Consider the following 26,749-nt stretch of genomic DNA (forward strand, 5'->3'; position numbering starts at 1 on the left):
ACAGTTCTGTGATTCTGTGATTTAGCAGTACTTGCCCACAGGGCTCCTTTAAGAACATCAAACCAATTAAAAAAAAATTAGATAAAATGCAACAGTTAATTTTGGTTTTAATGAGGATTGCACCAGCTTTGGCTGCAAGAAATTGGGGAAAAGATCTAAAAGAAATAACAATCAGCAGACTATTTTTCCCCAGTGAATTTATTAAATAATAGGTAATTTGATTGAATTAATGACTTGAAAATTATCCAGCTGAATGGAATGTCCATTGCTGAATTTAGAGCCTGTAGGAGATGAAATTTCCTCTTAATAGAGTGTGAAAGAATTGTGTGGTAGGCTGCTTCTTCAGCTACTTTAGTTTTGATTTTTCTGTATTGGCACCCTAAAGCCATCAGGCACTGGACAGACATAGGAATATATCCCTTTTTAATGTAAATTGTGCACAAAAGGGTCAAACTTTCCTTCCCCTAAACTTTTTTATTGCTGAAATTTTCTTGATTCAGAGCCATAGCTCTTAATTTGTATTAAGACAAGCAAAAGGAAAATCACTGCTTGGTTTGTTGGGGGTTGAATTTTTAAGAAAGGACATGTCAATTATGGTCGGTTTTCAATGCTGTTTTTTAGGGAAATTCTGTAAAAGTATTATGTCACTACAGCTGGACTTCTAATATCTTACCTAGGGAAATGCTTTACATGACCCCAGTGCATTAGACAAAAGATTAGCATTTGTTCTTCTACCAGTTTCCTTAGGTTTTAAATATATCCCAGAGGAAATCAGTTTGAAATAGGATTTTTTATATATATATATTTGGGGAAAGCAGACAGATAAGTATTTGGAATAAGGGAAATATTTCTAAATGTGTTTATTAAAAATTCTGTAATAATTGTCTTCTACAAACAGCAGTACAACACATCTGCAGTTAATATAATTAATGGTTAATGTGATGTGAATCAAGGAGTCATGTGCCATCATAGCACAGAGAAAAATGTTAGTACTAATAAAAATTCTAGTCCAAGTTACTGTTTAGAAGTGCTCTACCTGATTAAAGAAAAATAATTTTCCATCCTATCTGAGCTGTTCATCCAGAAAGATAAGTGACACCATCCTGGAACTGAAGAGCTCAGATTCTGCAGTGATTTAGGTCCTAAAAGTACAGTTATATTGTGTTTAAGATAGATTTCTCTAATGGCTGATTCCTTGGTAATGGTGCTTGGTAAAATAAAAAATTAGATGTTTGTAGTTTTGGGTTGCTAAGTGATCATGCTTTAAAGAAAGGAAACATTCTTTATACTTCCTGAAGGCCTGTGAAATTGCATCTCATGCCTGGGCATCAGTTCTAAATTCCTCCTTTGTAGCCTGTCCCTGTGTCTACTAGAGTATGCTGCATTTTTGCATATATGATGGAGTGCCAGTGATAAGCATAAGCATCACACAGTAGTTTCTGCCTGGTAGCTTGAATTTTTTTAAAAGTTCAGGTTGAATCTTTTTTCTACTCATGTTTTATCTGTTCTTTATACATTAAATCAGTCTTCTGCAAGTCATTTTCTGTCCTGCCTTTTTATGCTCTAATTGGTTAACATACATGAAATACATATACGAGCTGAAATGGTTAATATCACTCTGTTCTGCTTTTGCTCTGTCCTTCTTTAATGTTATAGTTAAATGGTTCCTAATCTCCACATACTATACCACAGTTACCTTGTGTAGATTTTCATTAGTCCTTTGATGAACTACAGGCATCTTGCTCATTGATCCCATTATCTAAGAGCTCATCAGTCGTGCTTTTCAGTGCTTCATTATTTTGATAGCACGTCTACAGCCATTATGTCTCACATCTTTCAGCCCTTCACAGCTACATTTTTGTGTCTGTCTGAAACTCAGAGTGAAGTGGATGGGGTTTTGGCTGTCTAGGACTCAAGCTGTAATGCACAAGCCTAGAGAATGTTCATTCTGATTAACGTTACAGACATCTATTACATTTTGGGTTTAAGTGAGAAGCAAATTAGTGAGACTCTACCATTTAGTACTTGCTCCCCAGGGCAGTTTTTTGGAATTATAGTCCATCCCTTGACATACATTTCCACTCTTGCAGGCCAGTTCTGTATTTCAAATTATTTTTTCTAGATTAATTTGGATTCAGCCCTTGTTGGGTTTCAGAAAGAATGGGATTACAATCCTCTAAAAGATTACTGTTTAGGTCCTTGTATCACTAGGCAAATAAAATGGTAAATGAAAAAATGCACCTTTAGAAACCTGTGAACATGGCACTTTAAGACATGGTTTAATGGCCATGGTGGTCTTAGATTGAAGGTTGGATTCAATGATCTTGGAGATCTCTTCAAACAGAAAAAAATCTATGATTATAGATAGATAGATAGATAGACATAGATATATTAGTATTCTAAGAATTCTGCTCCATTGAATAACATCACAACTCACTTTGATATAATGAGAGCATCACAATAAATCTGCATCATTCCATAATGGGATATTTTCTCAATTTTTGTAAATTATTACTTAAACCATAATTAAACCATCACAAATGCCTTCTGCTTCATCTGTCTTCTCAAACAAATCATCCCTCATTATTAATTAAGTGGGATAAATTTTAACTACTTGAAAGCATATTTCTACACCTAATGCAACCATACAAAAAATACTCTTTCAACAACATTTTCAGATTTGTCTTAGCTGGAAATGAAGAAATTACTAACTTGTAGCAAGATATGGTAGTATGACAGTCCCCATGTCCTCATTTTTTCAGGCTCTCCCAGACCTCTGTCATAACACATTTTTTTTCCATTGCTGTCATATCATTCCTACCTTATTTTAAATCCTATTCTTATCCTTTTCCTTATGCTATGTAGGCAGAAGATAATCTCATTTTGTTTGGTAAACCTCTAGGTTTTGTTTAGTAAAACTCAGGGATGAGCTGATCCTCTCAATAACAAGGAGCAAACTAAGTGAGCTTTGAGATAATCCCATTTGGTGGCAGTCTGTGAAAGAAGTTAATGCATTTTTTGTAAGACTTTCCCAGTATTTGGTTCATAGTGTTTGCAGCAGTACTGTTATTTACCCCTTTTACCTCTTAAGGGAAAGTCTATGAGACTTCTTCCCATGACACCATTTTTAAAGTGACATATTGATTTGTTTTCATTGATCTCTACTGCACAGTATTTAAGGAACTGATACTGCATTTCAGCAATATGGCACCCTCTTGTTTTCCCTCAAGTCAGCACAAATGGGTCAGACGTTGCTCAGTGTCACTCAAGGAGAATAGACTTCTCAGTCAAAGTAGAGAATTTAACATTATAGTTGATTGCTGGGGGGAGAAACTTGGAACTGACTTTGTTAAAAGCATTTTCCAAGGTGCCCTGGAGCAATCCTTAGGTAGTGGGGTGAGAATGCAGAGGGCAGTGAGCATAACTGACTTAAATATTACCTGTAGAAGTAACAGAAGTACACACCAATTTCAGGCCATATTACGAGCTACAGGAGCCCAACTTTGGCATCACATCTCATAAAACATGTGAGATCACCAAGAAGGTGATCAAAGATATCTAACTTAGTTAGATGAATTCTGCATACAGTAAATGCAAGCTTTGAGCAGAGAATTCAGTTTTACTGTGCTAAGCAGGGAGTTTGCCCAAATGTATCCTTAATAGAGCTCCTTCACAGAGCACAGCAGCACCTGAGGAGTGGGTTAGGTTCAATCACTTTGCCCTGGATTCAGATTAGTGGAGTAACTAAATTCTGGAGTATGTCACAATTCTTGCTGAAAGCGTGGCTTTCGTCTCTGTATTAGGTACCAAGTCTTCTGGCAATTCAAGACCAAAGTTGTACAAGTGAGGACAAGCACTTTACTGAAGAGGAAAGGTTGTGGTGATGATGTTGTTCATGGCATTTTGCAAAACACCCTGGCAGGTGTATATCCCTTTTCCCTCCATCATTACTGTTTCACTGAAAGCCAGCCTGGAATTCGATGAGAAACAGGACAACTCATTTATCATTGCATTCCTGAGCCTCCAGTTGAGGTGTCCCCAGTAACTCCTTTCTCCCAAACTTTAAGTTTCCTGATCACTCAGTCACACTGCCAGGTGAAAAAAAAAAGTCCTTTCTACAAATAGCAACCTGATAGTTAGGGTACTTTATGAAGATGAAAGGTTTGGCTTTGAATCCTTTCAGTCTGCTGAGGGAACTGCATTTATACCTCCCAATTCCTCGGTCAAGGCTGTGGAAAAATATTGAATTTCCCATGCTCAGGTGTGTCTCCTACCACTAGACTACTAGAAAAAACTAAATATCATAGTTGCATTTTTAAATGGGACTAGTCTTTCCTATTCTGATTTGTTTTTTTTTTTTCATTTACTTCTGAGTAGTTGTTAGGAATACTCAAGGCATAATAAATGAATTCCATAACTGTGAATTTCATGAATGTTTAAATAAAGAAGAGAGATATCCATCTTCTCATAAATACATGAGGGCAAATGTAGTTTAAAGTACCTGATCTACTGAAAGGAGTAGGACCTCTGAATTTTACAGTAAGGTCATGGTGCTAAAAATCCATCTAAATCCATTTAAGAGATAAAAAATAGTCTGAATCTTATTCTCAGCTTTGAGTAACCTATCAGTCTCCAGAAAGTTTCATCATAGACTGTATTCAATACCCTTTTAACTTACCATACTTCCAGTGACTACAAAAGAGGTGAGGTTAGAAATGGTTCTGATTTTCAGGATCATTTGAAGCTTTCTGAATAGTGATCATCAAGAAAGTCCAAGGCAATTACAATCACAGTTATAGTAATATCTAAAACAAATCAAATGCCAACCTGGAATTTCAAGCTGCTGTAGAGCTTTCAGAGCTGCCGTTTCTTCCCAAAATAACCCTTAAACTTGCAGGCCATTTTTAAGACACTATCAATGATTACAAAGAAAATATCATAGTTAATTTGTGTGCTGGTTTGGGGCCAGACAGATCGTCTCTTGCCCCGAAAGGGACAAAAGAATGAGACTCACACAAACGGATTGGAGAGTGATGGAAAGTTTAAATGGAAAAGCAATTGGTGAGGCTACAAAAAAAAACTACAAACTACTAAGCATAGTGACAAAGAGTATCCCAAAGCGTACAGAACCCCTCACAGTATTCCCAAAGCTTCCCAATCCTTCCCTTCTTCCCACCTGAGGGTAAACCCAAACCCCCCAGGGCTCTTTCTTCACCCTCCCACTGCTAGGCAAGTCTCAGGCTGGCCAGGTCTGAGACTGCCCCCCCCCTCCATTCTCCTCCTGGCATTAGGCCTAGACAGGCCTAAGAGGCCTTGAGGATACTCCCCCGGCATTACCCGATAAGAGAGGACATCTCCCGTGGGAGCAGAGAGGGAAGAAAGAGGAAGAGAATGACTTTGCAGATGGCCTTATAGGGTGCAGGATTTATGGGTAGAAATACGCCGTTTCCTGTGTCCACCCCTGTGGGTGGGCACCCAGGACACCAGAGGTGTATCTCATGCGGCAGTGGCAGGGGGCACCCAGCCTAAACTGCCACAATTTGTGAGCTACATTCACATTAATGAATTCATTTTTCTCCAAAATAGGAATTACAGCTGGTACAATGTGATATGTTAGATATAACTGGTATCTCACACTAAAACAATATTTCTAAAAGTTCTTTGGGTTCTTTGGGTATGGCTGTGTAACCCAGATAATCTGCAACCCTTTTTATACCCAGGGCCATGATTTCTCACACTCTACTGCTTGTTTGCTCCCAAGCTCTCTTTTGGAGCAAACGAGCTCCTGTCTCAGTTTAAGGAGCAAGACAGGTTCTCTTTATAGGATCACAGAATGGTGCAGGCTGGAAGGCACCTCCAAAGGTCATCTAGTCCAACCTCCCTGCAGTTAGCAGGGACATCCCCAACTAGACCAGGTTGCCCAGTGCCTTGTTGAGTCTTACCTTTGAATGTCTCCAGGGAAAGGGACTCAACCACCTGCCTGGACATCTCTTCACAAAGTAGTTAAACACTTCTCTCTGGATTGCTATCCATAACTAATACTTCAGTGCAAAGCATATAAAACACACAAAATCCATAGTACAGCTTGGCCACAGTTCTCCACAAAACCTCCTTAGTCCAAAGCTTCATGCAACCTCCTTCATACAAGCCAGGCCAAAAATCCAGGCTTCAAATGCCCCACTGCACCCCCCACCCCACCCCACCTCAAATTCCAACCTCCCTCCCACCCCCCCGATCCCAATCCCAAGCGACACAGCTTATAATTTAGCTTGTCAGCTCCAGGTCTCAGCCAGGCTGCTCCAGGCCCAGCTCCCACACATTCAAAGATGAGGGAGCCAGTTGGGAAGGGAGAGAGTAAGGGAGAAGAAGGGGGAGTACAACTTGCACTGTTCATTTTTATAGAGATGCAGGGCTTATGGGAATGAAATAACAAAAAATTACTCTTTCCAGTCCACCTCCTGCACCTATCTAGCCTCTGAAGGCCCTCAACTGTATAGTTCTTAAAGGCACCCAGCCTCAAACCATAACAGCTCCCTTCAAGGCTGAACACAGAGATTTTTAGGATAGTTCACTCCAGAGATTTCTTTGGGCAGCGTGACTAACACGCCATTGGATTTGCTTCTCTTTGCATGACACAGCCTTCCACTCTAAGAGACCCCTGTATGCCTTCATGCTACTTGTTTAGGATGTGCAACACTGTTCTAATGTCATACCATAAAACACAGTATGTGAGGCTGCAATATATTGTTCATATTACTTCAGCCACTTCGAAGCCAAAGAATATTATGTAAAATAATTATTTTTCAGGGCCAAAGGATGCGACCTGGGCTCAAAGCAGCCCTTAGTCCAGTGCTGAGCAGTGTGGATCCTATGTGCTAGAGGAGAGTAGCCTTGAACAGAGAGGCTGAAGACTAGCTGGAAGGACTGAGAACTCTCAAACTGTGGAAAGGCAGTCCAATAATAAGGCGTATGCATCCTATCATAACTGCTTGTAGGAAGATTCAGAAAGATCTTCATGTCAGATGTCTCAGTCTAGAGGAAATTTCATCAACAGTGAAACCATACATCTGGGCTAATTCAGAAAGGTCAAGTATTTTTACATAAAGGTCAGAAGTTACGAGAGCTGATTTTTTTCCCCTCCCAATATAAGTATTTCCCATATGCCCAACACTTTCTGAACAGAATCTCTATCTTGTGAGGGCCAGTTTCATGGCATTTGTAGCAAAGATGTACCATTGTTTCTAATCTTGCTTCTCTTTAAAATTCTGCAGATATTGCAAAAGACCCAGCAGCTGTTGTTTTAAAATGCAGATAAGTAGGACACTATGCCACTCATGGGTACCATCATTACAGACCCATGTTACTGTTTCTGTCAGCTAGAAGTTAATCACTTCATGTTTTTACCCTGTCAATCATTTAGCAAGAGACAAGAACAAAGATATCTTTAGGGAATTCATGGCATCTTTTTTCTCCAAAGCGTTTTTTTGCATAAACATTATGATGGTATTTCTTTATCTGGATTATTATGAGGCATAAGCCTATAGAAATTCCCCTTAAAACATTTCTTTAGATATTTCTGCTTCAGTATTTGTTTAACATCCAATTTAATAGTTTATTTTGCCTAGAAATGCAAACATTTTTACTAATAAGGTTTGAGAAATAGTTTCTGGGAAATTACCCTTCTGCTCATAATTACCCAAAGGCAAAAGGACCTAGATTTGTAGTGGGAGATTTTCTCTGAACATGAGGAATGCTTAGAGAAAAAAGAAATACGGTGCTGTGTGAAAGCATTCCATGTGTTAAGCAGTTTGGTTAAAATCTTAATATTGCTGTGCCTGCATCTGCTATCTTGTAAAGCATACACAGCTGGAGCTGCTTAGTCTTGAGAAGAGATGACTGAGACGAGATCTCATCAATGTGTATAAATATCTGAGGGGTGGGTGTCACGTGGATGGGGCTGATCTCTTTTTGGTGGTTCACAGTAATAAGACAAGGAACAATGGATACAAATTCAAACATAGAAGGTTTCACCTTAACACAAGGAGAAACTTCTTTCTAGTGAGGGTGTCAGAGCACTGGAACAGGCTGCCCAGGGTGGTTGTGGAGTCTCCTTCTCTGAAGACTCAAAACCCACCTGGATACGCTCCTGTGTGGACTACCTTAGGTGATCCTGCTTTGGCAGAGGGATTGGACTCAATGATCTCTGGAGGTCCCTTCCGTTCTCTAACATTCTGTGATTCTGTGATTTTTTTTTTAATTACTGTATGCACTGTTTTGTACCAGTAGAATTCTGTAACAACAACAACCAAAAAACAAAAAAAGTATTCATTTTTTTATGAAAATGATGAATCAGTCAGTAAAATTTGTGTTTCAAGAAGATCTTTCAGTGATGGAAAAAAAATCTGTGCTATGTTTTCAGTCCTTGTATTCAGTGCAGTTGTGCAACACTGCTCAAAACTGGAAAAGCAAAGAACTATTCAAAGTTATATTCTATACATTTTTTAAATTATTTTGATTTAGAACTTTGATAACTGTGCCAAAACTTCCAGATTAAGTGCAGCTTCCAAATTAAGTACACCATCCCTTTAAACTTAGCCTTCAGGAGATAGGAAAATGGAATGCAACTTTCTGGAACAAATGTTTTGATAGTAATATAAAAATAGTCATATCGATCTCTCAATTATTGTTTTTTCATATTTCTAAGCTTTCTCTGAAGGAAGGAGTCGATGAAGAAAAAGAAATATATAGACAGTGACTTATATAGCCTGAAGAAAATTGTTGTCCCTCAGAGTAGGTCCCAGCTCTGTTTATGGGCAGCTGCATTGTATATGTGCAAATGAGGATTCAGCTTGAATTTTTTATTCGATTTCCAGAAACATGGCAGGACATAAACATGAAAGTCATCTGTCAGGCAGATTGTCACAAGCCAGGTGACTACTATTTCATATGAAGGTGAACATGACCACCAAACTCAGTTGGGCCAAAAGTTCTTCCTACCCAGTATTCTGCCTGAAATAGTGTCTGTTAGCAGATCTACTGAGACTACAAAAAATAATCTTTGATGGATTTTTTTCTTCTTTGAAGAGCTTTTTTTGGCCCATTTAAATTATGTTAGTAGTGTTAGTGGTGCTGAGGGACATGGTTTGGTGGTGACTTAGAGTGCTAGCTTAACAATTGGATTCGATGATCTTAAAGGCCTCTCCCAACCAAAAGAATTCTATGATTCTAAAAATGATGAAGCTCTCAATTTCTTGTATTTTGAGAACAGTGAACCAGTGTCCCCTGTTCCTTCTTCCCTGAAATTTATAACTTCATTAACTTCTGTCATACTCTTTTCTTGGTCGTCTTTTTTAGGGTTGAGAAGTCTTAGTCAGTATGATCTGTGCCTATGTGAAAATTACCTTTATTGACCTCTCTGCTCCTTCTCTGCCTTTTCCAGACCCTATTCAGCATGGGAGGATCAGGATTGTCTGTAGTATAGGAAGGTGTATGTGTATGATGTTGTTTCTTTATTCATTTCCTTAAATTGTAGGTACAATTTTGCCATTTTCACTAGTGCCAAGAATTGAATTCATGTTCTCATAAAAACATATATAGTCTCTAGAATTTCCTCCCTGAGGAGTAATTGCTTAGCAAGTGTATATCAGTGTATACTTTTCCCAAGGACTGATAGTCTCCATGATTCCCTTTGGATTTTGTCATGTATTTTATCTGTATTTTATGTGACATTGAATTTTATCAAGTATTTTATCAGCCAGTCACTTGACATTTTGAAATCCTTTCACAAGTGTTATTAGTCTTCTTCTGGATTTGCTACCCTTGATACTTCAGTGTTCTCAGTAAATACTTTGCTTCATTTTTCACCACCTCTTCACTTATGGGAATTCCTCTGTTGCGAAAATTAAACCTTCTTTGTTAATCCTTATTCCCTATCCTTTAAGCATTTGCTTCTAGATCACTATATATTTTATGATATTCTGGTGAGGAGGTCTGTTATAACTTTTCTGGAAATCCAAGTGATATTTCTGGTCTGTTAATTTACTGTTCCTATAAAGAGGTTAAGTAGATCTACCTGTTATTGAAGACAGATTTAATTTATTTGTGGTGTCCCTTTAAAAGATTTGCTTCGTATTTTCCACTTGCACACATCTGAGTAATTCATCCTCAGCCTGGTATTCTATTACTATTAATTTTATTGATTTGTCATTAAACTTTGTCTACTGATACATCAAGCACAGATGGTTCCATTGATTTGACAGGTCTGGAAAGCTCTTCTGTGGATGCATCTTTAAACATATCTTGTAGTTGATTGTAAATACTTCCTTTAGTTTTATTGCTGTGGCCTTTTCTTTCTTGAACTTTCTTACACCCCAATGCCCTGTGTAATTGTTATTTAGTATCTGAATGCTGCACAATTCTGACTGTAGCTATCCTCACTACACTCCTTCATGGCAGAGAAATGCCATCCATCCTTGTTTTATGAAGACAGGCATGGTCCTAGAGTCAGGCATTTGGTAAACGATGCTGAATAATTAAATATTCCTGTTTGCAATTCCTCAAAATTGTCTCCAGCTTTTGGCACAGAACTCCCAAGGACTGATCTCACTGACTAAAAGGAATCAGCTAGAAGGGTCAGATGGATTGAGTGCCAATGAATGGATTCATGGCAGCAAGTACAATGGGTGTTAGCCATACAGAAAAGCTTATGTATAGGTGTGTCTAAAGCTCTGAGTCCTGTTGGTCTCCATGATTCAGAGCTTGAAGAGACCTCTTGCTGCTAGTCTTTTTTGGCACCCACTTCCTGCTCTAGCAGGAGTTAGATACTCCATTTCCTTCAAGGTGGTCTTATGTGAGCTGCCAACAAGCATATGAGGAGGTAGAAGAGTAAGTCAAAGGTGTTGACAATAATATCTTAAGTTGAAGACAGCCTTTCCTTGTCCTGTTGTGCACCTCAGTTGTAAAAGGAGTTGAGGAGGCAACACCTCGTATCCTCAGTGTCACAGCTGAGTCTGGCAATGCAGAGCCATGCCTGCCCCAAGCATCTGCTGGCCTCTGAACAGGGAGTCCATTCTCAGGCATAGGCTCATACTGGAGATTAGTTGATAACATAGACATCTCCACTGTTGCATGCAGGAGATCCCTCAGCCTTGTGTAAAGGGAAGAACATTAAAACAATAAAAACAAATCAAGAAAATTAAAAATATCACCTCACTAAAGACCAGCAATGCAATAGGACTGATAAATGAGGTGCAGTAAATTATTGCTACAGGAGATAAAAAAAAAAATTCAGATATGGCCCTGCTATGTTGGACACTTGGGAAGATATTTTTAAATTATCCCTCAGAGGCTGTCAAATGCAGCAGTGAGGATTTGCTTAATAAATTAGTTTTTGGTAAAGAAGATAGTGCCTGTGCATATTCCTTAACAGAAGAGAAGCTCTTTCTCTTAACTTCAGAAACAGATTTTAAGATATAGGTTTTGAGATCATAATGGAAAGGAACCTCTGAAGATAAATTACATTTCATACAGTCTATTTTTAATTTTTTTTCCTTTATATTTATTTCATCATGTTGTATCTTGCAATGACTTGCTTTTTATATAGCAAAAAATGAAAGTTGTTCATCTCAATACAATCTCACTCTGTTTAGATTCCTTCCATTAACTTAGTTCACTTTACAAAACTGCAATGCTACATCACAGCTATACAAAGGAAATATTTCAGACTTTGCTAGAGAAACAGATATAGGCCTAAGGTAGGAATGGTAGAGCTGAACTTGAGACATCTTTGGGTATTGATATAGTAAACGAAATGCTGTAATCAATCTATAAAGTTAAGGCAGATAGTCAAAGATGATTTGAAACTGTTATTTATACTATTTATTCTTGTTTAAAGCAGCTTTTAGGGGCTGAAGTAATCCTAATCATCAAACACAGTCTTCGATCAAGGAGCTCCCCAGCTCCTCCCTGATCCCTGTAAGTTTTGCCAGCTTCCTGTGATGTCTGGCAGTGTGTGCAGGATCCCGGGTGCTGGGAATTGCTCTTCCCCCACTGACTGGTAAGAGTCATCACCTACACACAGGGAAAACTGCCAGCAAGTTGAAGAGTTCAACCTGATTCTCCTTAAACTGCAAGTTTTCATTATTTGTTTCATGCAGATATTTCAAGTGCTTGATTTTTTTTTTCTACCTGGATTGCTTTGGTTTCTTTAAACACTGAAAATTTTCCATGTCCTTTCTTCTGTCAGCACAAATGCAAGCCATGCAGGCAATTGGAGTTTCGCACGTTCGGTGTCTATTTTCCTCTACAAAAATGACATCAGTTTTGTTTTGCAGCTAGCCTGGCTCAGAAGAAAGGTACATCTAGCCAAGTGTCCTCTCTGTGACAGTGGTTAGCAGCAGATGTTTAGGGAACATATAGGAACAGGGCACATATGGTATGATCCTCTCCCTGCTGTACATCACAGCTTTCTCCGAAGAGAACATCCTTACTTAGCCCTAAATCACCCACTGAACTGCATAGCTCTTTCCATCCTGGAAGTGAACAAATACGAAGTTCCTACAACTTGCAAATGAGACTATGAAATACTGAAAAAGCCTAAGAATTATTCTAGGCAAAAAAAAACTCTTGTTGATGAATATTTCAAACAATTTTGTCCACATGAAATGAAAGAAAAGCATTCCTTCAGTCAGAGACATTTGTTTGTTCACTTTCTTACTTGTTTTTCCATTACTCCCTGAGATTTCAGAATCAACAAAACAACTTACTTTTGGATCTCTGTTCTGTTATTCTGTACAACTCAATTCACTCTAATGGCATCATTTTTGTACAAACAAATGCTAAATGACAGCGTAATTTACACTGCAGGCTTTCCTGACAAAAATTGTAGCTTCAATAGATGCTTCCTTCTCTTGAAATCAAAGAGATTTCACTCTTTATGTTCAATTTACTCATCACAAGGATTCATATGGCTACTTTATCATAGCCTCTGAGCACTTCACAATATTCTCCTTGAGTATTCTCATTTTACAAGTAGGGAAACAGGACATTGAATTAGAGAAGTGCTCACACTACCTATATCAGCCTATTTTTCTCATTTAGCATAAATGCTCCAAATTCTTCATTTCCCACAGATACTTAGCTCTCTCCTTTACTGTCCAGAGAGTTTAAATTATTCTAATAATCTCTGCATTGCACTGAATTTGCAAAAGAAGGCCTTCTCTACTATAAGCCCAAAGTCACATTGCAGTTGCCTACACTGCCTGAAGATGGCTGAGCTACCAAACACACTGTAGATCCCAAATGACTACAGTACAGCCATGTCAGCCATGGTAAGGTTCATCTTTAACATGGCTATAAAGCTTTCAAAATTTGTTTAGTATCAGTGTTCTGAAGAACATCACCTGAACTTGTGTGTAGCTTGAGCATCTCTATACCATCCTCACTTACATATATCAAGGAACTTTTAAGCAAAATTAATTATTTTTACCCACTGCAGAAAAAGCTGTCTCTCAGACACCAAAGTCAGACTCATACAGAGTACATCTCAGAAACTCTTTACATGTCCCAAAGTGGTAAATATAATCTGAGGTAAACTCCTGAATCTCAACATATTTTATACTTCAGTCCTTCTGAATAGACACAATCATAGGTAACTTAGATTGGAGCAGACCACCCTGAGGTATGTCCAACCCCCCCTCTCAAAGCTTAATCAGCTTCAAAATTGTGTTAAGTTGCTTGGGGACTTGTCCAGCTGAGTTTTTAGTATCTCCCAAAAATTCCAAAAACTTCTACACTGCCTCCACCAATACTCACCATCCTCCTGGTGAGATTCTTCCCTCTCCTACATGTTCAGAGCTGCTCCACTAGGGATGTACTTCTCCCTGAATAATGCAAATATTAATGTGGCTCAGAACTATTCCTTATTCCTACACAATCCATTATATCGAGGACTAGATTTTTCAGAAAAGTTCTTGTAATGCTTTGTATGGATTTCTCTGTTCAGAGAGTGGGATTTGGTCCTCATTCCTATAGTGTGAGCAAGACAGTTGGGGAGAGGAGAAGGAGAAGGAGAAGGAGAAGGAGAAGGAGAAGGAGAAGGAGAAGGAGAAGGAGAAGGAGAAGGAGAAGGAGAAGGAGAAGGAGAAGGAGAAGGAGAAGGAGAAGGAGAAGGAGAAGGAGAAGGAGAAGGAGAAGGAGAAGGAGAGGAGAAGGAGAAGGAGAGGAGAGGAGAAGGAGGAAGGAGAGGAGAGGAGAGGAGAGGAGGGGAGGAGGAGGAGGAGAGGAGAGGAGAGGAGAGGAGAGGAGAGGAGAGGAGAGGAGAGGAGAGGAGAGGAGAGGAGAGGAGAGGAGAGGAGAGGAGAGGAGAGGAGAGGAGAGGAGAGGAGAGGAGAGGAGAGGAGAGGAGAGGAGAGGAGAGGAGAGGAGAGGAGAGGAGAAGGAGAAGGGGAGGGGAGAAGGGGAGGGGAGGGGAGGAGGGGAGGGGAGGGGAGAAGGAGGGGGGACTAAAACTTTTCCAGCTACAAAATCTTTGTGTAGAGGGCATTATTCAAAACTTTTAAAAAACAGAGGAAAAAATGCTAGTATAACCTGTAAGTCGGTGAGGAGATTACTGATCATTTATAGTTGCCAAGGACAAACTAGATTTTTATCATTGCTGCCTCAATCTTGTGTTTCCTGCACACACAAATCTAACATTAAGATACATAATGTTCCAGCTTTCAGCATGAAAACATTCATTTGATTCAGACTTAGGAAATAGTAGTGGTTTATGAGGTTTAAAACTGAGTTGTACCTCCTGAAATATGCAGTCAATTTTTTGTAAATAAATTTGATAGGAAAAAATTTACCTATGAGCAATAATACAAAAACAGCTGCATCCATGAATAATTTTCTACTATACAAAATGTGTTATGGCACACATAAGTCTCAATGCATAATTTTAAGTGTGTGTAATCTGCTTGAAATTGATCAGATTACTCAAATGTTAAAGGAAATGCTTTTTAGGAGCCAGACTCAAGAGATTGCTGTAATGACTTTGCTTAAATTCAAGGACATGGCTTTTGATAAACCTTTCCCATCTAAAGTCAATTGCTAAGTAGATGTAGGGGACTATGGTAAATCTTTTTTCTGCAGGACAGAGGAATGTCTTAAAATCAAGGTGAGCTGAAGCCTGTATAGGCAGGAAGACAGAGAAGAACACAACTGCTTTTCCTGGAAGATTTATTTTTAGGCTTTTTGTTGCCATGAGACTTATTTTAAATGACGTTATTAAAAGGAAACGTCCCATTTCTGGTGCTTAGTGTCCTTACTTAAATCAGGAATTACACACAACAAGAAAGTGTCATTATGGACAAAACCATCAAAACTCTGAACTTCCTTCATGGTAAAAGACAAAAAAATGTTTTATCCTAGGTTCTAGCACCATCCAAGAGCAAGGAATCAAAGTACTTCTGTTACTGTACCAGACCTTCGTCTTGTCAGCCTTGGAGCAGCATAAGGCAAATTCTGTCAATCTTAAAGCTGCTTAGGGAAACATTTGCAAAGCGATTTAGCAATTCAAAGCCTAATCTTCATTGAAAGTCAACAAAACCTAGGCTCAGATGTGCCTAATTTACCTTAAAAATGGGATGCAGGAACTTCTGATGTTACCCTTAATCCTGCTTTTGAGCTCGTGAGAGCCAGGGCTCCAGGAAAAGGAGGGCGTGCGTAATGCAGCGGAGTGAATGATTAGCTGCAAGGAGCTCAGTGCACTCAGGGCTTAATTCGGTGTTTAAAGGACAGAAGCTAAGAAGTTTAGCATCATTCCCTAGTGAGTTAATTTAATAAGTATTAAAATACATATTGCTGCTGTTAAATATTTTGGGTAATAGTGGCCGATCAACAATTTTTTTCTTCCAAGTCTGTTTCTAAATGGGACTGACAGCCACACACAGAATGAAACTGCCCTATCTAGCCATTAAAAAGAAGAAACAATCACAGTGTTTTGATACTGACAAGTTGACACCAAAGACTGTTATTTTATTTGCCCTTTTTGTATGTTTATTTCTGCTTTTGCATATCCTGGTGTCTGATTTTGAAGCTTTTCTTTGTGAGAAAGGGAAATGAATGAAAACTGAGCTTTTTGAAATATTTCTTTCACTCCAGAAGATAGAGCTTTATAGGAAACTTCATCTACCAGAAGAATATTCATCCCAATCACAGAATAAAACATAGTGGAATAAACTTCTTTATGATAGGACAGGGTAAGAATTGACAGATAATATCTCAAGGAATCCACAGAACTTGTTGACCAAATAGTAACTCTTGTCTCACAGCTGCTGCTGTTTCAGGCAACTTTCTCTGTTATTTACATTACAGTTTAGAAGATTTCAGCTCAGGCCTTCAACATTGTTCCATATCTATTTATTTCTATAGAATTGCACCTTGTAAATCTGAAGCCTTTAGAGATTTCCACATTTGGTCTCATGAACCAGAGGTTATGTAAAGACCTTTGTGCCATAAAAAATACAGTTTTAGACTTTGATGGCAGTTGGATCTTTGCAAAATTACCTTTTTTCAGTCAAAGAAACAAAGTCAAAACCAAAAATTAATTTCATGTTATTGTGTTAAGTCTGTGATAAAACACAAGGACTCACTCTATCAGCAGCCTCCCACTGACTGAGAAAACTCTTAATGAGCTCTTCAAGTTTTGGCCTAGACACAAAAGGATTTTACCATTTCACAAACTCTTGCATCCAGCAGAGTTCATGGATTTAGTACATTTCTCCACATTATGCAGGAGAATTAATTTTCATAGCAATTTCCATAATGTAGTTCTTGCATGCAGGTAGCACCTCATTATTTCAGAAGTACCTAGTTAGCCAACAAAATAACAATGCAAATCCAACTTCTGATTCTTTCATTGTCAAAGGACAGCATTCAAAGCCAAGCAGAAAAGATTACTATGAAAGAGCTGTTACAGACAAATATCTTGACTTCTCAAAAAGGCCCTCTTTCAGATCAGCAAATGTCTTGTCTCATTCATATTTTCTCCTAGTTTTAGTTGTCTATACTTTTTCAATATCTGGAGAATAGTTCTCTTTCAAATACGTTCTCTGAAGGTTTGAATGTATAAATACATTTATTACGACATAAACAAAAGAATACTTCAATTCTAGGAAAGTCCATAGACTTCCCCAACTCTTACACTACTTTCACAGAAGAGAGAATATTCTGGTTGACAATGTTCCAGTATTACATGTTGATTGCTGGGGGGAAAAAAAAATTTAAAAATACAAAAAAATAGCATTCTGTTTTGCTGGCACAATTACTGAACTTTGGCTGGTAGTGTATTTTTCAGTACTAGAGGCACAGTGTTTGATCCATCTCATGCCACCCTGCTCATTGCAGAGGGGTTGAATTAGATGACCTTTAAAAGTATCTTCCAACCAAAACTATTCTGTAGTTCCATGATTCTACGATTCCCTTTAAGTTTTATTGCCTTTAAAAGAAATATTTTATCATCTCATTGTTTTCCCTGGGGAGAAAAACAGACAACAGACAAAAAAAAAAAAACCACAAAAACAAAGCAAACAAAAAGAAAACCAGAACAAAACAAGAAAAATCACACAGGTAACAAAATGCATGTACTCAGACAGCAAATAAGTTACAATTTCTTGAAACCTAAGAATCATAGAATGGCTCTTTGGCTCTTGTGTCAAACTGTGTAACCCACAGGTTGCAATTTCAGGTGAATTACACAGTAGTTTAAAGTAACTCATTTGACAGCCACTCACTTTTCCTTTGTGGATATAGATAATCTTAAATGTCACAGTCTCAGACAGAAGACAGAGATGTAGTCGAGCAGTAGCTTCACTTAGTTTGCAAGACAAGAGAAGAGAATGAATCCAAGAACAAAAAATTCACAGCATTTTGATGGATAAATGTGCAGGCCAGGTGAAGTTCAATCAAAAATCATTTCATTTCTTTAAAAAAAAAAAGTAATTGGAACAAACCTGCTCTAAACCTTCCAATTTGCTGTAAAATTCAAATCTCACTCATAAGTTTGGGGTTTTATTGTGAAATTTTGCACACAAAGTCAGGAATGTTGCAGAAGCACTCCAGAATCAAAATGTTATTGCAGATCTTCTCTGCAATTTGTCACAATACTTAAGTTGAAGTCTAATCAATGTTCTGCTCTGACCCAGGGCAGTCTCCCGGTTTTAAAGCAAATCTCAAAGCTGCAAATCTGGAATATGGTGAGTACAATGCAGATGTATTTAAAAGCTTCTGCATTTACCAGACATGAAACCATCAGCCAGTTTTTCCTAGTTAATAAATTATGGAAAGGATCGAGGCACATTCTCACAGCTCAGTACTGGTTTCAGGTGTTTGCAAGAAGCAGAATTCTGTTCAACCCTTTTATGCCCTATAAAACGCCAAAGAAGCAAAAAGTGAGTGTACCTTAAAGTGAATTGCCCTTGTGCCAGCACAACAGAAGACATAAAAGAGTGTCATGTTCACAAGCCACCTTTCAATTCCTGCTGGAAGCCCTTAAAGCCAGGCAAACCCGGGAGCAATATGAGTTTTGTCCATGTCCACAGCTGAAAGAGCAACCTGTAAATCCTTCCTTGCTTTGGGCTGTGAGAGGGTTACCTTTAACACAGAATATTGTATGCTGTTCCATAGCAAGACTATGAAAGTGCAACATACATTCATTGATAGATACTTCTGAAAATGCTGACTTACATTTTTCAGTACAGAAGAACCTCTGTCCTGCAGAGAATATAAGGACTTGCTGATAAAAAAAAAAAAAAAAAGCCTATCAACAATATAAGTGTTGGCTCATAAGAGCTGACATTAAGAATTGTGATCATGTCTACAAAATGAGCAAAATATTCCCTGAGGACAAATGGCAGACCTCTTTCCTAGTGTAAACACCATAAAGAAAATTATCTCCTTCCTCTCAGAGAAAGTTTTCTGGAACTAATACTGCTGCTTCCAATCCTCTTTTCATTGAAGTCTGTGGCATAACTCTTTGTTAAATGCCTACTAGGAGCAAAATTATAAAGAATTACTTGGTCTGAATGGAAAAATCTTTGAATGAAATAATGGGATAATATGGTAGCAAATGGAAAAGGGTTGGATGCAAATACACAGTGGGATTTGGTGTAGTGAAAGTGCCTTGGGGCAGCTTCACACCCTTAGGGTTTCCATCAGTGGTATCAGCTGGGAGGTGCATCCCAGCTGTTGCTGAGAAAGAGAGGGAGAGGGAGAGGGAGAGGGAGAAAGGAGAAAGCAGAAATCACAGCACCTTTGAGTTGAAGGTGCCAAGTCAAACATTGAGAAGTTTTTTATTGGAACCATGTTGTTGTAGTATATTCCTAGTAAAAGCTAATAAAACAGTCCCCTCCCTTTCTTCCAAAGGAGGTGACAATATATGACACATATATATGCACAGAGACTTTTCTGGCAGAGCCTCCACTTACAGCAAGTGTGCCTCTGAGCTTCCCACACCTCGCAAGGAGAAAGTAACTTTTTTTCTATGCTCCACACATCATATTTACCTTTTCTGCTTCTCCAGATGGAAACAAGGCTTGGAGAAGAAGATTAAAGCATTTACTGGCATGTCACTATGTGAAAATTTAACCCTTTCAGTAACATCTTAATTGTATTGCAGTGGCTGCTTCTATCACAGTGCTGCTGTGCTATCTGTTGTAGCTATAGCAATGAAATACACTGGGATTTCTTTCATTTACTTCTCATGTTTTCTTCAAACTAAGCCTGCAAGTGGGTGGAAATAAATCCATTACCGAGAGTGCAGAAAAGGCAGCTATGAAACCTGGGACCTGATTCTGAGTCTGATGCTGAATTACTGTTGAAACCCAAGAAAATTATTAAAACTCTGTGCACTGGAAAAACAAACAAACAAAGTGTGTATATATATATATATATATAAGGGGTGATACAGATTTAAGAGAAGCACAATAAAGTATCAACCCCTTATAATGATGCTATGAAGCCTTATGTCTGAGAATCTATGCTATGGAAATTTTCAGAGAAAAGAATAATATCCATAAGTGGCGTGAATATAGATATGCTGGCAGACTGCAGAAGAGTTAGGACTGTTTACAGAAGCTGAAGATCTCTCTTGCTAAATGTTGTTGTCATTTCATAATCAAGTAAATGGCAAAAAAGCAGTCTGTAAATTTATATGCAAACTCCCATCTGTGCCAGAAGAAGAAAGTAATTTCAAAGATGCAAATAAAGCTGCCACCTGAACTATATCAAATTGAGATTACTGGCTGTAGTGCAGAGATATGGGAGTTGAAGATCTTGGGGGTTTGCACTGAACATAGAGGAGCATTCAGCAAAATATATTGCTGTGCTGTAAATGCACTAATATCCCTTGCCTTGTCAGGAAGATCAGAAAGACTACTATTTTATGAAGAGTGTTTACAGCATTAGCTGAGGAAGCTCCATTTCTCTGTTAAATTCACTATTCTGGCACAGGCTCAGTAAGATCACTTAGTCCACCTGTATCTTATTTTTGATTCTTAAACGGTATAGGCATGGTAGATGCCAATAGGCTTCAATATATGGGGTTGCACAAAAAAAATATTTGCTGTTTCCTTAAAGCAATATGTCTTTTTCTGTGTAAAACATTTGTTCCTCTACCAAGAAGAACAGTTGTGATTGGAAGTAGAAATGTACTGCACAATGCAACCTGGGCTTTGGATATAATTCAAATGATGAGGTATTTACATTAAGTGGAGGACAAAAATGCCCGGGTTTTAGTGGTCTTCATTGCCATGTGGACACCCAACTGCATGTTTGGCAGTATATTATAGCTTGGCACTGGCAATATTTTCATTTCAAACAATTTCTGAGCAATGAATTTTGATGCTGTTATGAATCATTTGTCTCATACTTTACACTGATGTGGATTCCTAATAATGATTAAAAGGCACTGAAGCACAAAAATGAAACCTGTTAGATTGTGTCCTAATTATTGCTGGGATTGGTCTGCTGTAATGATCACTTCTGAAGTCTGAAATAGCATCAGGGAACCAAGAGTCTTAAATATTTGTGATATCAAACTTATTCTAAATGTTCGCACCTTCTTCTTCACTTCTCAGAACAGGATTTCTTAAGTTTCTACAAGCAGGAGGTTCTCACCAAGAAGACACTGGCAATACTTAGCACTTGAATAGATTTTTTTGACTTGCAAAATGCTCTACAGATATTAAACTTCTTTTTCCAAACTCATGCAAAAACTGGAAGCGGAGGAAATATATTCAAAGATGTTAATGGGAGTTTGTTACATGTACTTCATGCTTTTGATAGTCAATAAGCAGACTCAGCCATATGAAAACATTAGTCATGTTAGCAAATTCAGAAAGCTCTTTAGCTTTGCTAGTAGGCTCCCCATTGTCTGCACTATGTGTGTTTCTCTTGTGTGAAGATGCTTCTCAGTCATCGCAGAGAGGGGCACTGTGATGTGGGTTAAATCATCTGGCTAGTTTGAATGACAGTTCTTTGCTGATTCTTTTAGACATCTCAGTTTGGAAAAGTACTTATCTAGGGGAGTTAAAGCTGTCAGGTCCTGATTGTGAGGATCCTTCTCTAACTGAAAGGAAACTGGTGCTCATTTCTCAGAGAAGGGTGATGGGTGCTCTGTTGGAGGGTGGGTTTCTTGCTGGACTGGGTTGCTTATGTCCTCTCCTCAAAACAGAATATTCTGCAAGGATGCTGCTAGATTTCAGCCTTTCTTCTGATATTCCCTGTGGCATGGCAGTTCTGTCTAAGTTATCTAACATATCTTAGTATGTTATCTGGGTAAAGAAGCTTGCATAGATCAAATACACTTTAGTGAGAGGGGAAGTTTCCTCTCTGATGAAAGTTTCAGTGCTTGCAGGGTGTAAAGCAGTATCCTGTAAGACTGGGCTGTCACTGCCCAAAAACATGAAAGAGCAAAACCCTACCCATTTCCTTCACCATAAGAGAGATCTGACTCTATTCGTTTTGTATCCCTTCAGCTGACACTCAACAGATGCAGATGTGTTATTTTTAAATATATCTGCAAGACCGAGCACAAACAGAACTGGGTGTTGTTCATCAGGTAGAAAATTAGAAATGACATGGCAGCCTCTTAAGTAAGTAAAAGTAGAGCTTGCAATTGGACTTGTGGAGATCCAGATTTTACTTACAGCCTGAGAACTAAAAGGAGAAGGTGAGGATGAATGTGTCTAGGTCTTTCTGTTGCCCGAGGTCATGTTAACTTCTGCATGCATACGACAGGGCCTAGAGTGAAGATCTCAATTTGTTTTATAGCTGGACCAACTGTCAGCTTACAAAAGTATGTTTTACAGCCCCAGCGATGTTATCAAAGTTGTAAGCTTAATTACGGTTACGTTATCAAGTTAAACCTGGCTCTTAAATGTGGCTTTTGATTTGAAATATTTAGGAAAGAGCACTAAAGTCAGCTCTCTTATCATTTTTGTTTACTAATGGAGTAATCAACATCTGCAGAGCATGCAGCAACAAAATCCCTCAATGAAAGGTGCTCTCAAAAATTCTCTTATCTGAGATCTATAATCTCATTTTAATTAGCACTGCACATGATTGTTCCAAGCAAAGCAAGTTAGTGGGAAACATTTCCATCTGCATTCATCATTAGCATCAGCTAGCAGGATGGCTGCCTGTGATTTTTAAGTTAATAGGTGGCCTCTGAGGTGCAAATGTCTGTTCACGGACAAAGAATGTGGCTCTACTTTCTTTCTACTACTTAGCCTTTGAAACACATTCTTCATCTTAAACTGTGTCAAATATGGAGCATTTCCAGCTTGGCATATGTTTTACATCTGGGATGTGACAGTCTTTCATATTCTCTGCAGCAGAAGATACTGTCATTTGTTTTGAGAAATTTAATTATGCGTGGATTCTGGATTGCATTATGCCTGCCCAGTATTCAGTATGGTTGCCAGCTGTGTGGTTAGGGTTTTGAGATGTTGATAGGCTTCCATCGCAAGACGCACTGTTATTCAGTGAATATTTAAGGCAATGGCTGTTCAATACAGTGGTAAAATTCAGACCACTGCATCCTGATAAGGATGGTACCAACAGGATGATATGTTATATGCTTGTTTGTGTGTGCATTGACATTTCTCCACAGATCAGGTATCACTAGTTGGTTAAAAAGAGGTGACTGATAATACTTAGCTGCTTCTGGATTTATATGCTGCTTCATCATATGTCCCCACAGAAAGCCTTATTTGAGAAGGCTGCAGATGACCCCTACTGATAAGAATCCTTTATGAATGCAAATTCTTACTAAGATATAGTTAAGTTTTTAAAGGATTTCCACTGCTAAGCTATTAAATTTTGTCAAAGATGATGTGCAGTCCAAGAGCATTTAACAGGAAAGGCACAAGCATATCTAAGACCATGGATTATATAAAATTCGACAGGATTATTTGTGTTTACCCTCAGAGAATGGAATTATCTGGACTTTTCTGTTATTACATGACTGTGAACTCTTTAAGAGAAGACATATTCCAAATAGCATTTTTCCTCCTTAACCAGAACTCTGATGCAGAATGAGTGCTTGTGAATGCTTTTAAATTATTTTGGCTACAAAGTTACAACTCTGATTAAACTTTTTTACAGTTCTCCCCATTATAAGAGGTAGCCTTGAGTGTTTTCAATCTATCCATAGAGCTGCTATAATCATTCTCTACAATTGCACTTCAATGCACAACAATTAATTATACCAAATCCATCTCACAGAAGTGTTTACCAGTTACGAGTTTGCATCAGCTTTAATTCTCACAATAAAAGAGTAGTAATTATTATACATCTCTTGGGATTTTACTGATCCAGCATTTCAGTCAGGATTATCATCACATTATTTTCCTTACAGGAAATAAACATCAGTTCTTGAAAGGCATTATCTTTAATCAGTATTTTATAAGAGAAAAATATTGCCATGTGTTTTTTCTTGTCAGAAACCAAGATCTGGATTTTTAGCTGGGTAACTCCAACAAGTAGCCTGCATTTACGTACAGCCTTGCTGGGATTCATATGCAGGGTCTTTCCCTGGGAAGCCAGAGTATGTCTTCCTTGAAGAGTGTTGGTGTAAGTGCCAGGAATAGGACTGGATGCTGCTAAGACTTGGTATCACTGTAGCTTGGTAATACAGAGGCAGGCTCTTGGTTGAATACTTAGGGAGTAAACTCACAATGCACTATGCCCAGACTTTTTTGTACAGGCATGCCTAAGAGATTAACTTCACAATGGAAAGTTTTCCTCTGAGCAGGACCTTTCCCTTTCTTAAGGAGCAAACGTTAGCTGTAACATAAAATATGATAAATTGTTCAGAAGTAAATGTTCACAAAACTGATATAATCAGCTGTCTTCATGTCTTTGTTTCCTTCCACAGAGCCATGTTTGACTATGACAAGAGCAAAGACAGTGGCCTCCCAAGCCAAGGGCTCAGTTTTAAGTATGGAGACATTCTTCATGTCATCAACGCCTCGGACGATGAATGGTGGCAGGCAAGGAGGGTCACTCTGGAGGGAGACAGTGAGGAGATGGGAGTTATACCCAGCAAGAGAAGGTGAGTGCTACCTCCTCCTTCCTACCTCCTTGGTTATGATCTTCAAATATTCCATTTTATTCCAAAGATAGACTGGATCAATCAACTGAAATCATGGAAAAAGTTGAGGAAAACCCCACAGTTATTATTTCAAGAATTGGAGGATATGATTTTTGACATGCGATTTAGAGAGCTCAGGCTGTTTAACTGTACAGAAAAGAAACTCAAATGGTGACACTATTATAGTGGATTAGTAACTTTACAAAGAAAGGGAGGGGGGTGGAGAAAGCATCGTTTACTAAAGAGCTTTGGCAGAAAAAGGAATAGCCAGAACCCAAGTCTAGGAATTAGCTCTGAATTTGAAGTAGAGCACATGTTTTAATGTCAGGGTGATCAGCCATTGCATCAAACTGCTGAGGGACGTAATGAATGGCTTGACATTTTCAAATCAAGATTGTATGTCTTTCTTATGAGAGAGTAATAGAATTAAACTTCTCAGCCTGTGTGATGTAAAGAAATAATGCTAAATTATATAATGGCCCTCTTTGGCTTCAAAATCTGTTAATTTAATCTCTGCCTGCAATCTGATGGATAACCAATATCACAGTAGATATTTCATGTAATGTAAATGAAGGAACTTGTATCCACTCTCCAAGCTAAATCTGAATCTTTATTTGGATTCAGGTTTGGATTTGGATCTGTATGGATTCAAGCTGACTGATTGAGAGAGAACAGACATCTGAATCTCTCTTACTGTTTGTATAATTTACTCTGTCTAGGTGCTTTTGTAAAATTGGCTACAACTCTCTGATAGTATCAAAATTACCACACAAATCAGTGTTACTTTCTGCCTCTATTGATATTTGCTATACAAAGGTCAAGAACTGGAAGTGTAGAAGAAAAATGAAATCTGTCAAACCACACTACATTTCTCTTTTGCAGCAGTGCTCTCATACTGCATATAAACTTTCTATTCCTACCTATATCAGCTTTAGCATTAATGTAAAAATCATCACGTCCGTTTTTTGCAGTGGAGAACTGTGACATTTGATTCTCTGTACAGCACCTGCTGCTGTTTTAAATGTTGGCCCAGGTGCTAATAGAGCTCATGGTGTTCCTTGTTCTAAATCACACAAAAGTAAACTGAAGGCCAACAAATACCTGGTTGACATGAGCTCTGCAAGGACCTTACTTTCTCTAAACATGGCAATATTTAAACAGCAACCACACCAGGACTTTCAACAAAAAACAAATTTGAAGTCATATAATAGACAGAAATAAAAGCTACATTATATACTTTTAAGACTGGAAAAGTGTGCCTGTTAAGCAGGTTAAGTCTCCAGATATTGGGAAAGGAATACTTGCCTACTACTAATTGCTACATTAAATACTGTTGTAATGACATGATTGGATCGCAAATGGGGGAAAGGAAAGTCTATTCAGTTATTACTGAGGGAAATAATGTGCACAAAGCTCACTCACAGGCTGGTACCTACTATGAAAAGCTATAAAAATTTGTCATACTTAATAAAACAGCTGTATGTAGGGAAAGGGCAAAACAAAGCAACTGAGTAAGGTATAGAGGCATATCTTCCTTAAGGTGGAGAGGATACAAGTGCCTAAAGGGTTCCCTGCACAATGACGTTTTCAAGGACAGGTGATAGAAGCTCTCTAGTCAATAGTGGACATATGGTCCAGCCTAGGAAAAAGAGAAAAAGATGTGGCTTAGGAAACACTGAAAGAGGAAAAAAAAAGAAAAAAAAGAAGAAAAAAAAAAAGAGTCAAGATAAAAATCGATTGGATAGATTCTAAAAATAAGTGTCTTGAATTTGTCTCCACTTGTCATCTTGATTCTTCACTAGTGAATCTGAGAGGTCTGGAAAAATCAATGGCATCTGATTTTCTGTCTGCATTAATGTAATGAAGTGATACACCTGAGCTAGGAGAGATGGGGAGAAGTTGCTATTATTTCCAAAAAAGGTTTCACTTGACAAAGTTATTTTTTTCCAATGCACTGAAAACTGACTATTATTTCTGTTCTGTGAATTCTGGATGATTCCTCAGAGTCAGTGAGATTGATGTGCTCTTGCCAACATCTTCTGTGGTCATTTACACCACCCAAGAGGAGGATGAGCAATCAATGCATACAGAGCTGAGTTACAAAGAAAAAAGCTC

At 38.3% G+C, this 26,749-nt stretch overlaps 1 protein-coding gene across 7 annotated transcripts in view; it reads left to right on the top strand.

Annotated features, from left to right (window-relative positions):
* DLG2 (discs large MAGUK scaffold protein 2) overlaps window positions 1–26,749 on the top strand; it is a 701,362-nt gene that overhangs the window by 623,386 nt on the left and 51,227 nt on the right. For 6 of the 7 annotated variants that reach the window (XM_054382907.1, XM_054382932.1, XM_054382887.1 and 3 more), the window contains one exon: window positions 24,419–24,595. The exons of the other annotated variant lie outside the window; for it this stretch is intronic. In XM_054382907.1, the coding sequence (XP_054238882.1) occupies window positions 24,419–24,595 (177 nt within the window). The remainder of the gene's footprint in view (window positions 1–24,418; window positions 24,596–26,749) is intronic. 7 annotated transcript variants of the gene reach the window in all.

Source organism: Indicator indicator, chromosome 1 (genome assembly GCF_027791375.1).
Source record: "Indicator indicator isolate 239-I01 chromosome 1, UM_Iind_1.1, whole genome shotgun sequence".
Taxonomy (NCBI): Eukaryota; Metazoa; Chordata; class Aves; order Piciformes; family Indicatoridae; genus Indicator; species Indicator indicator.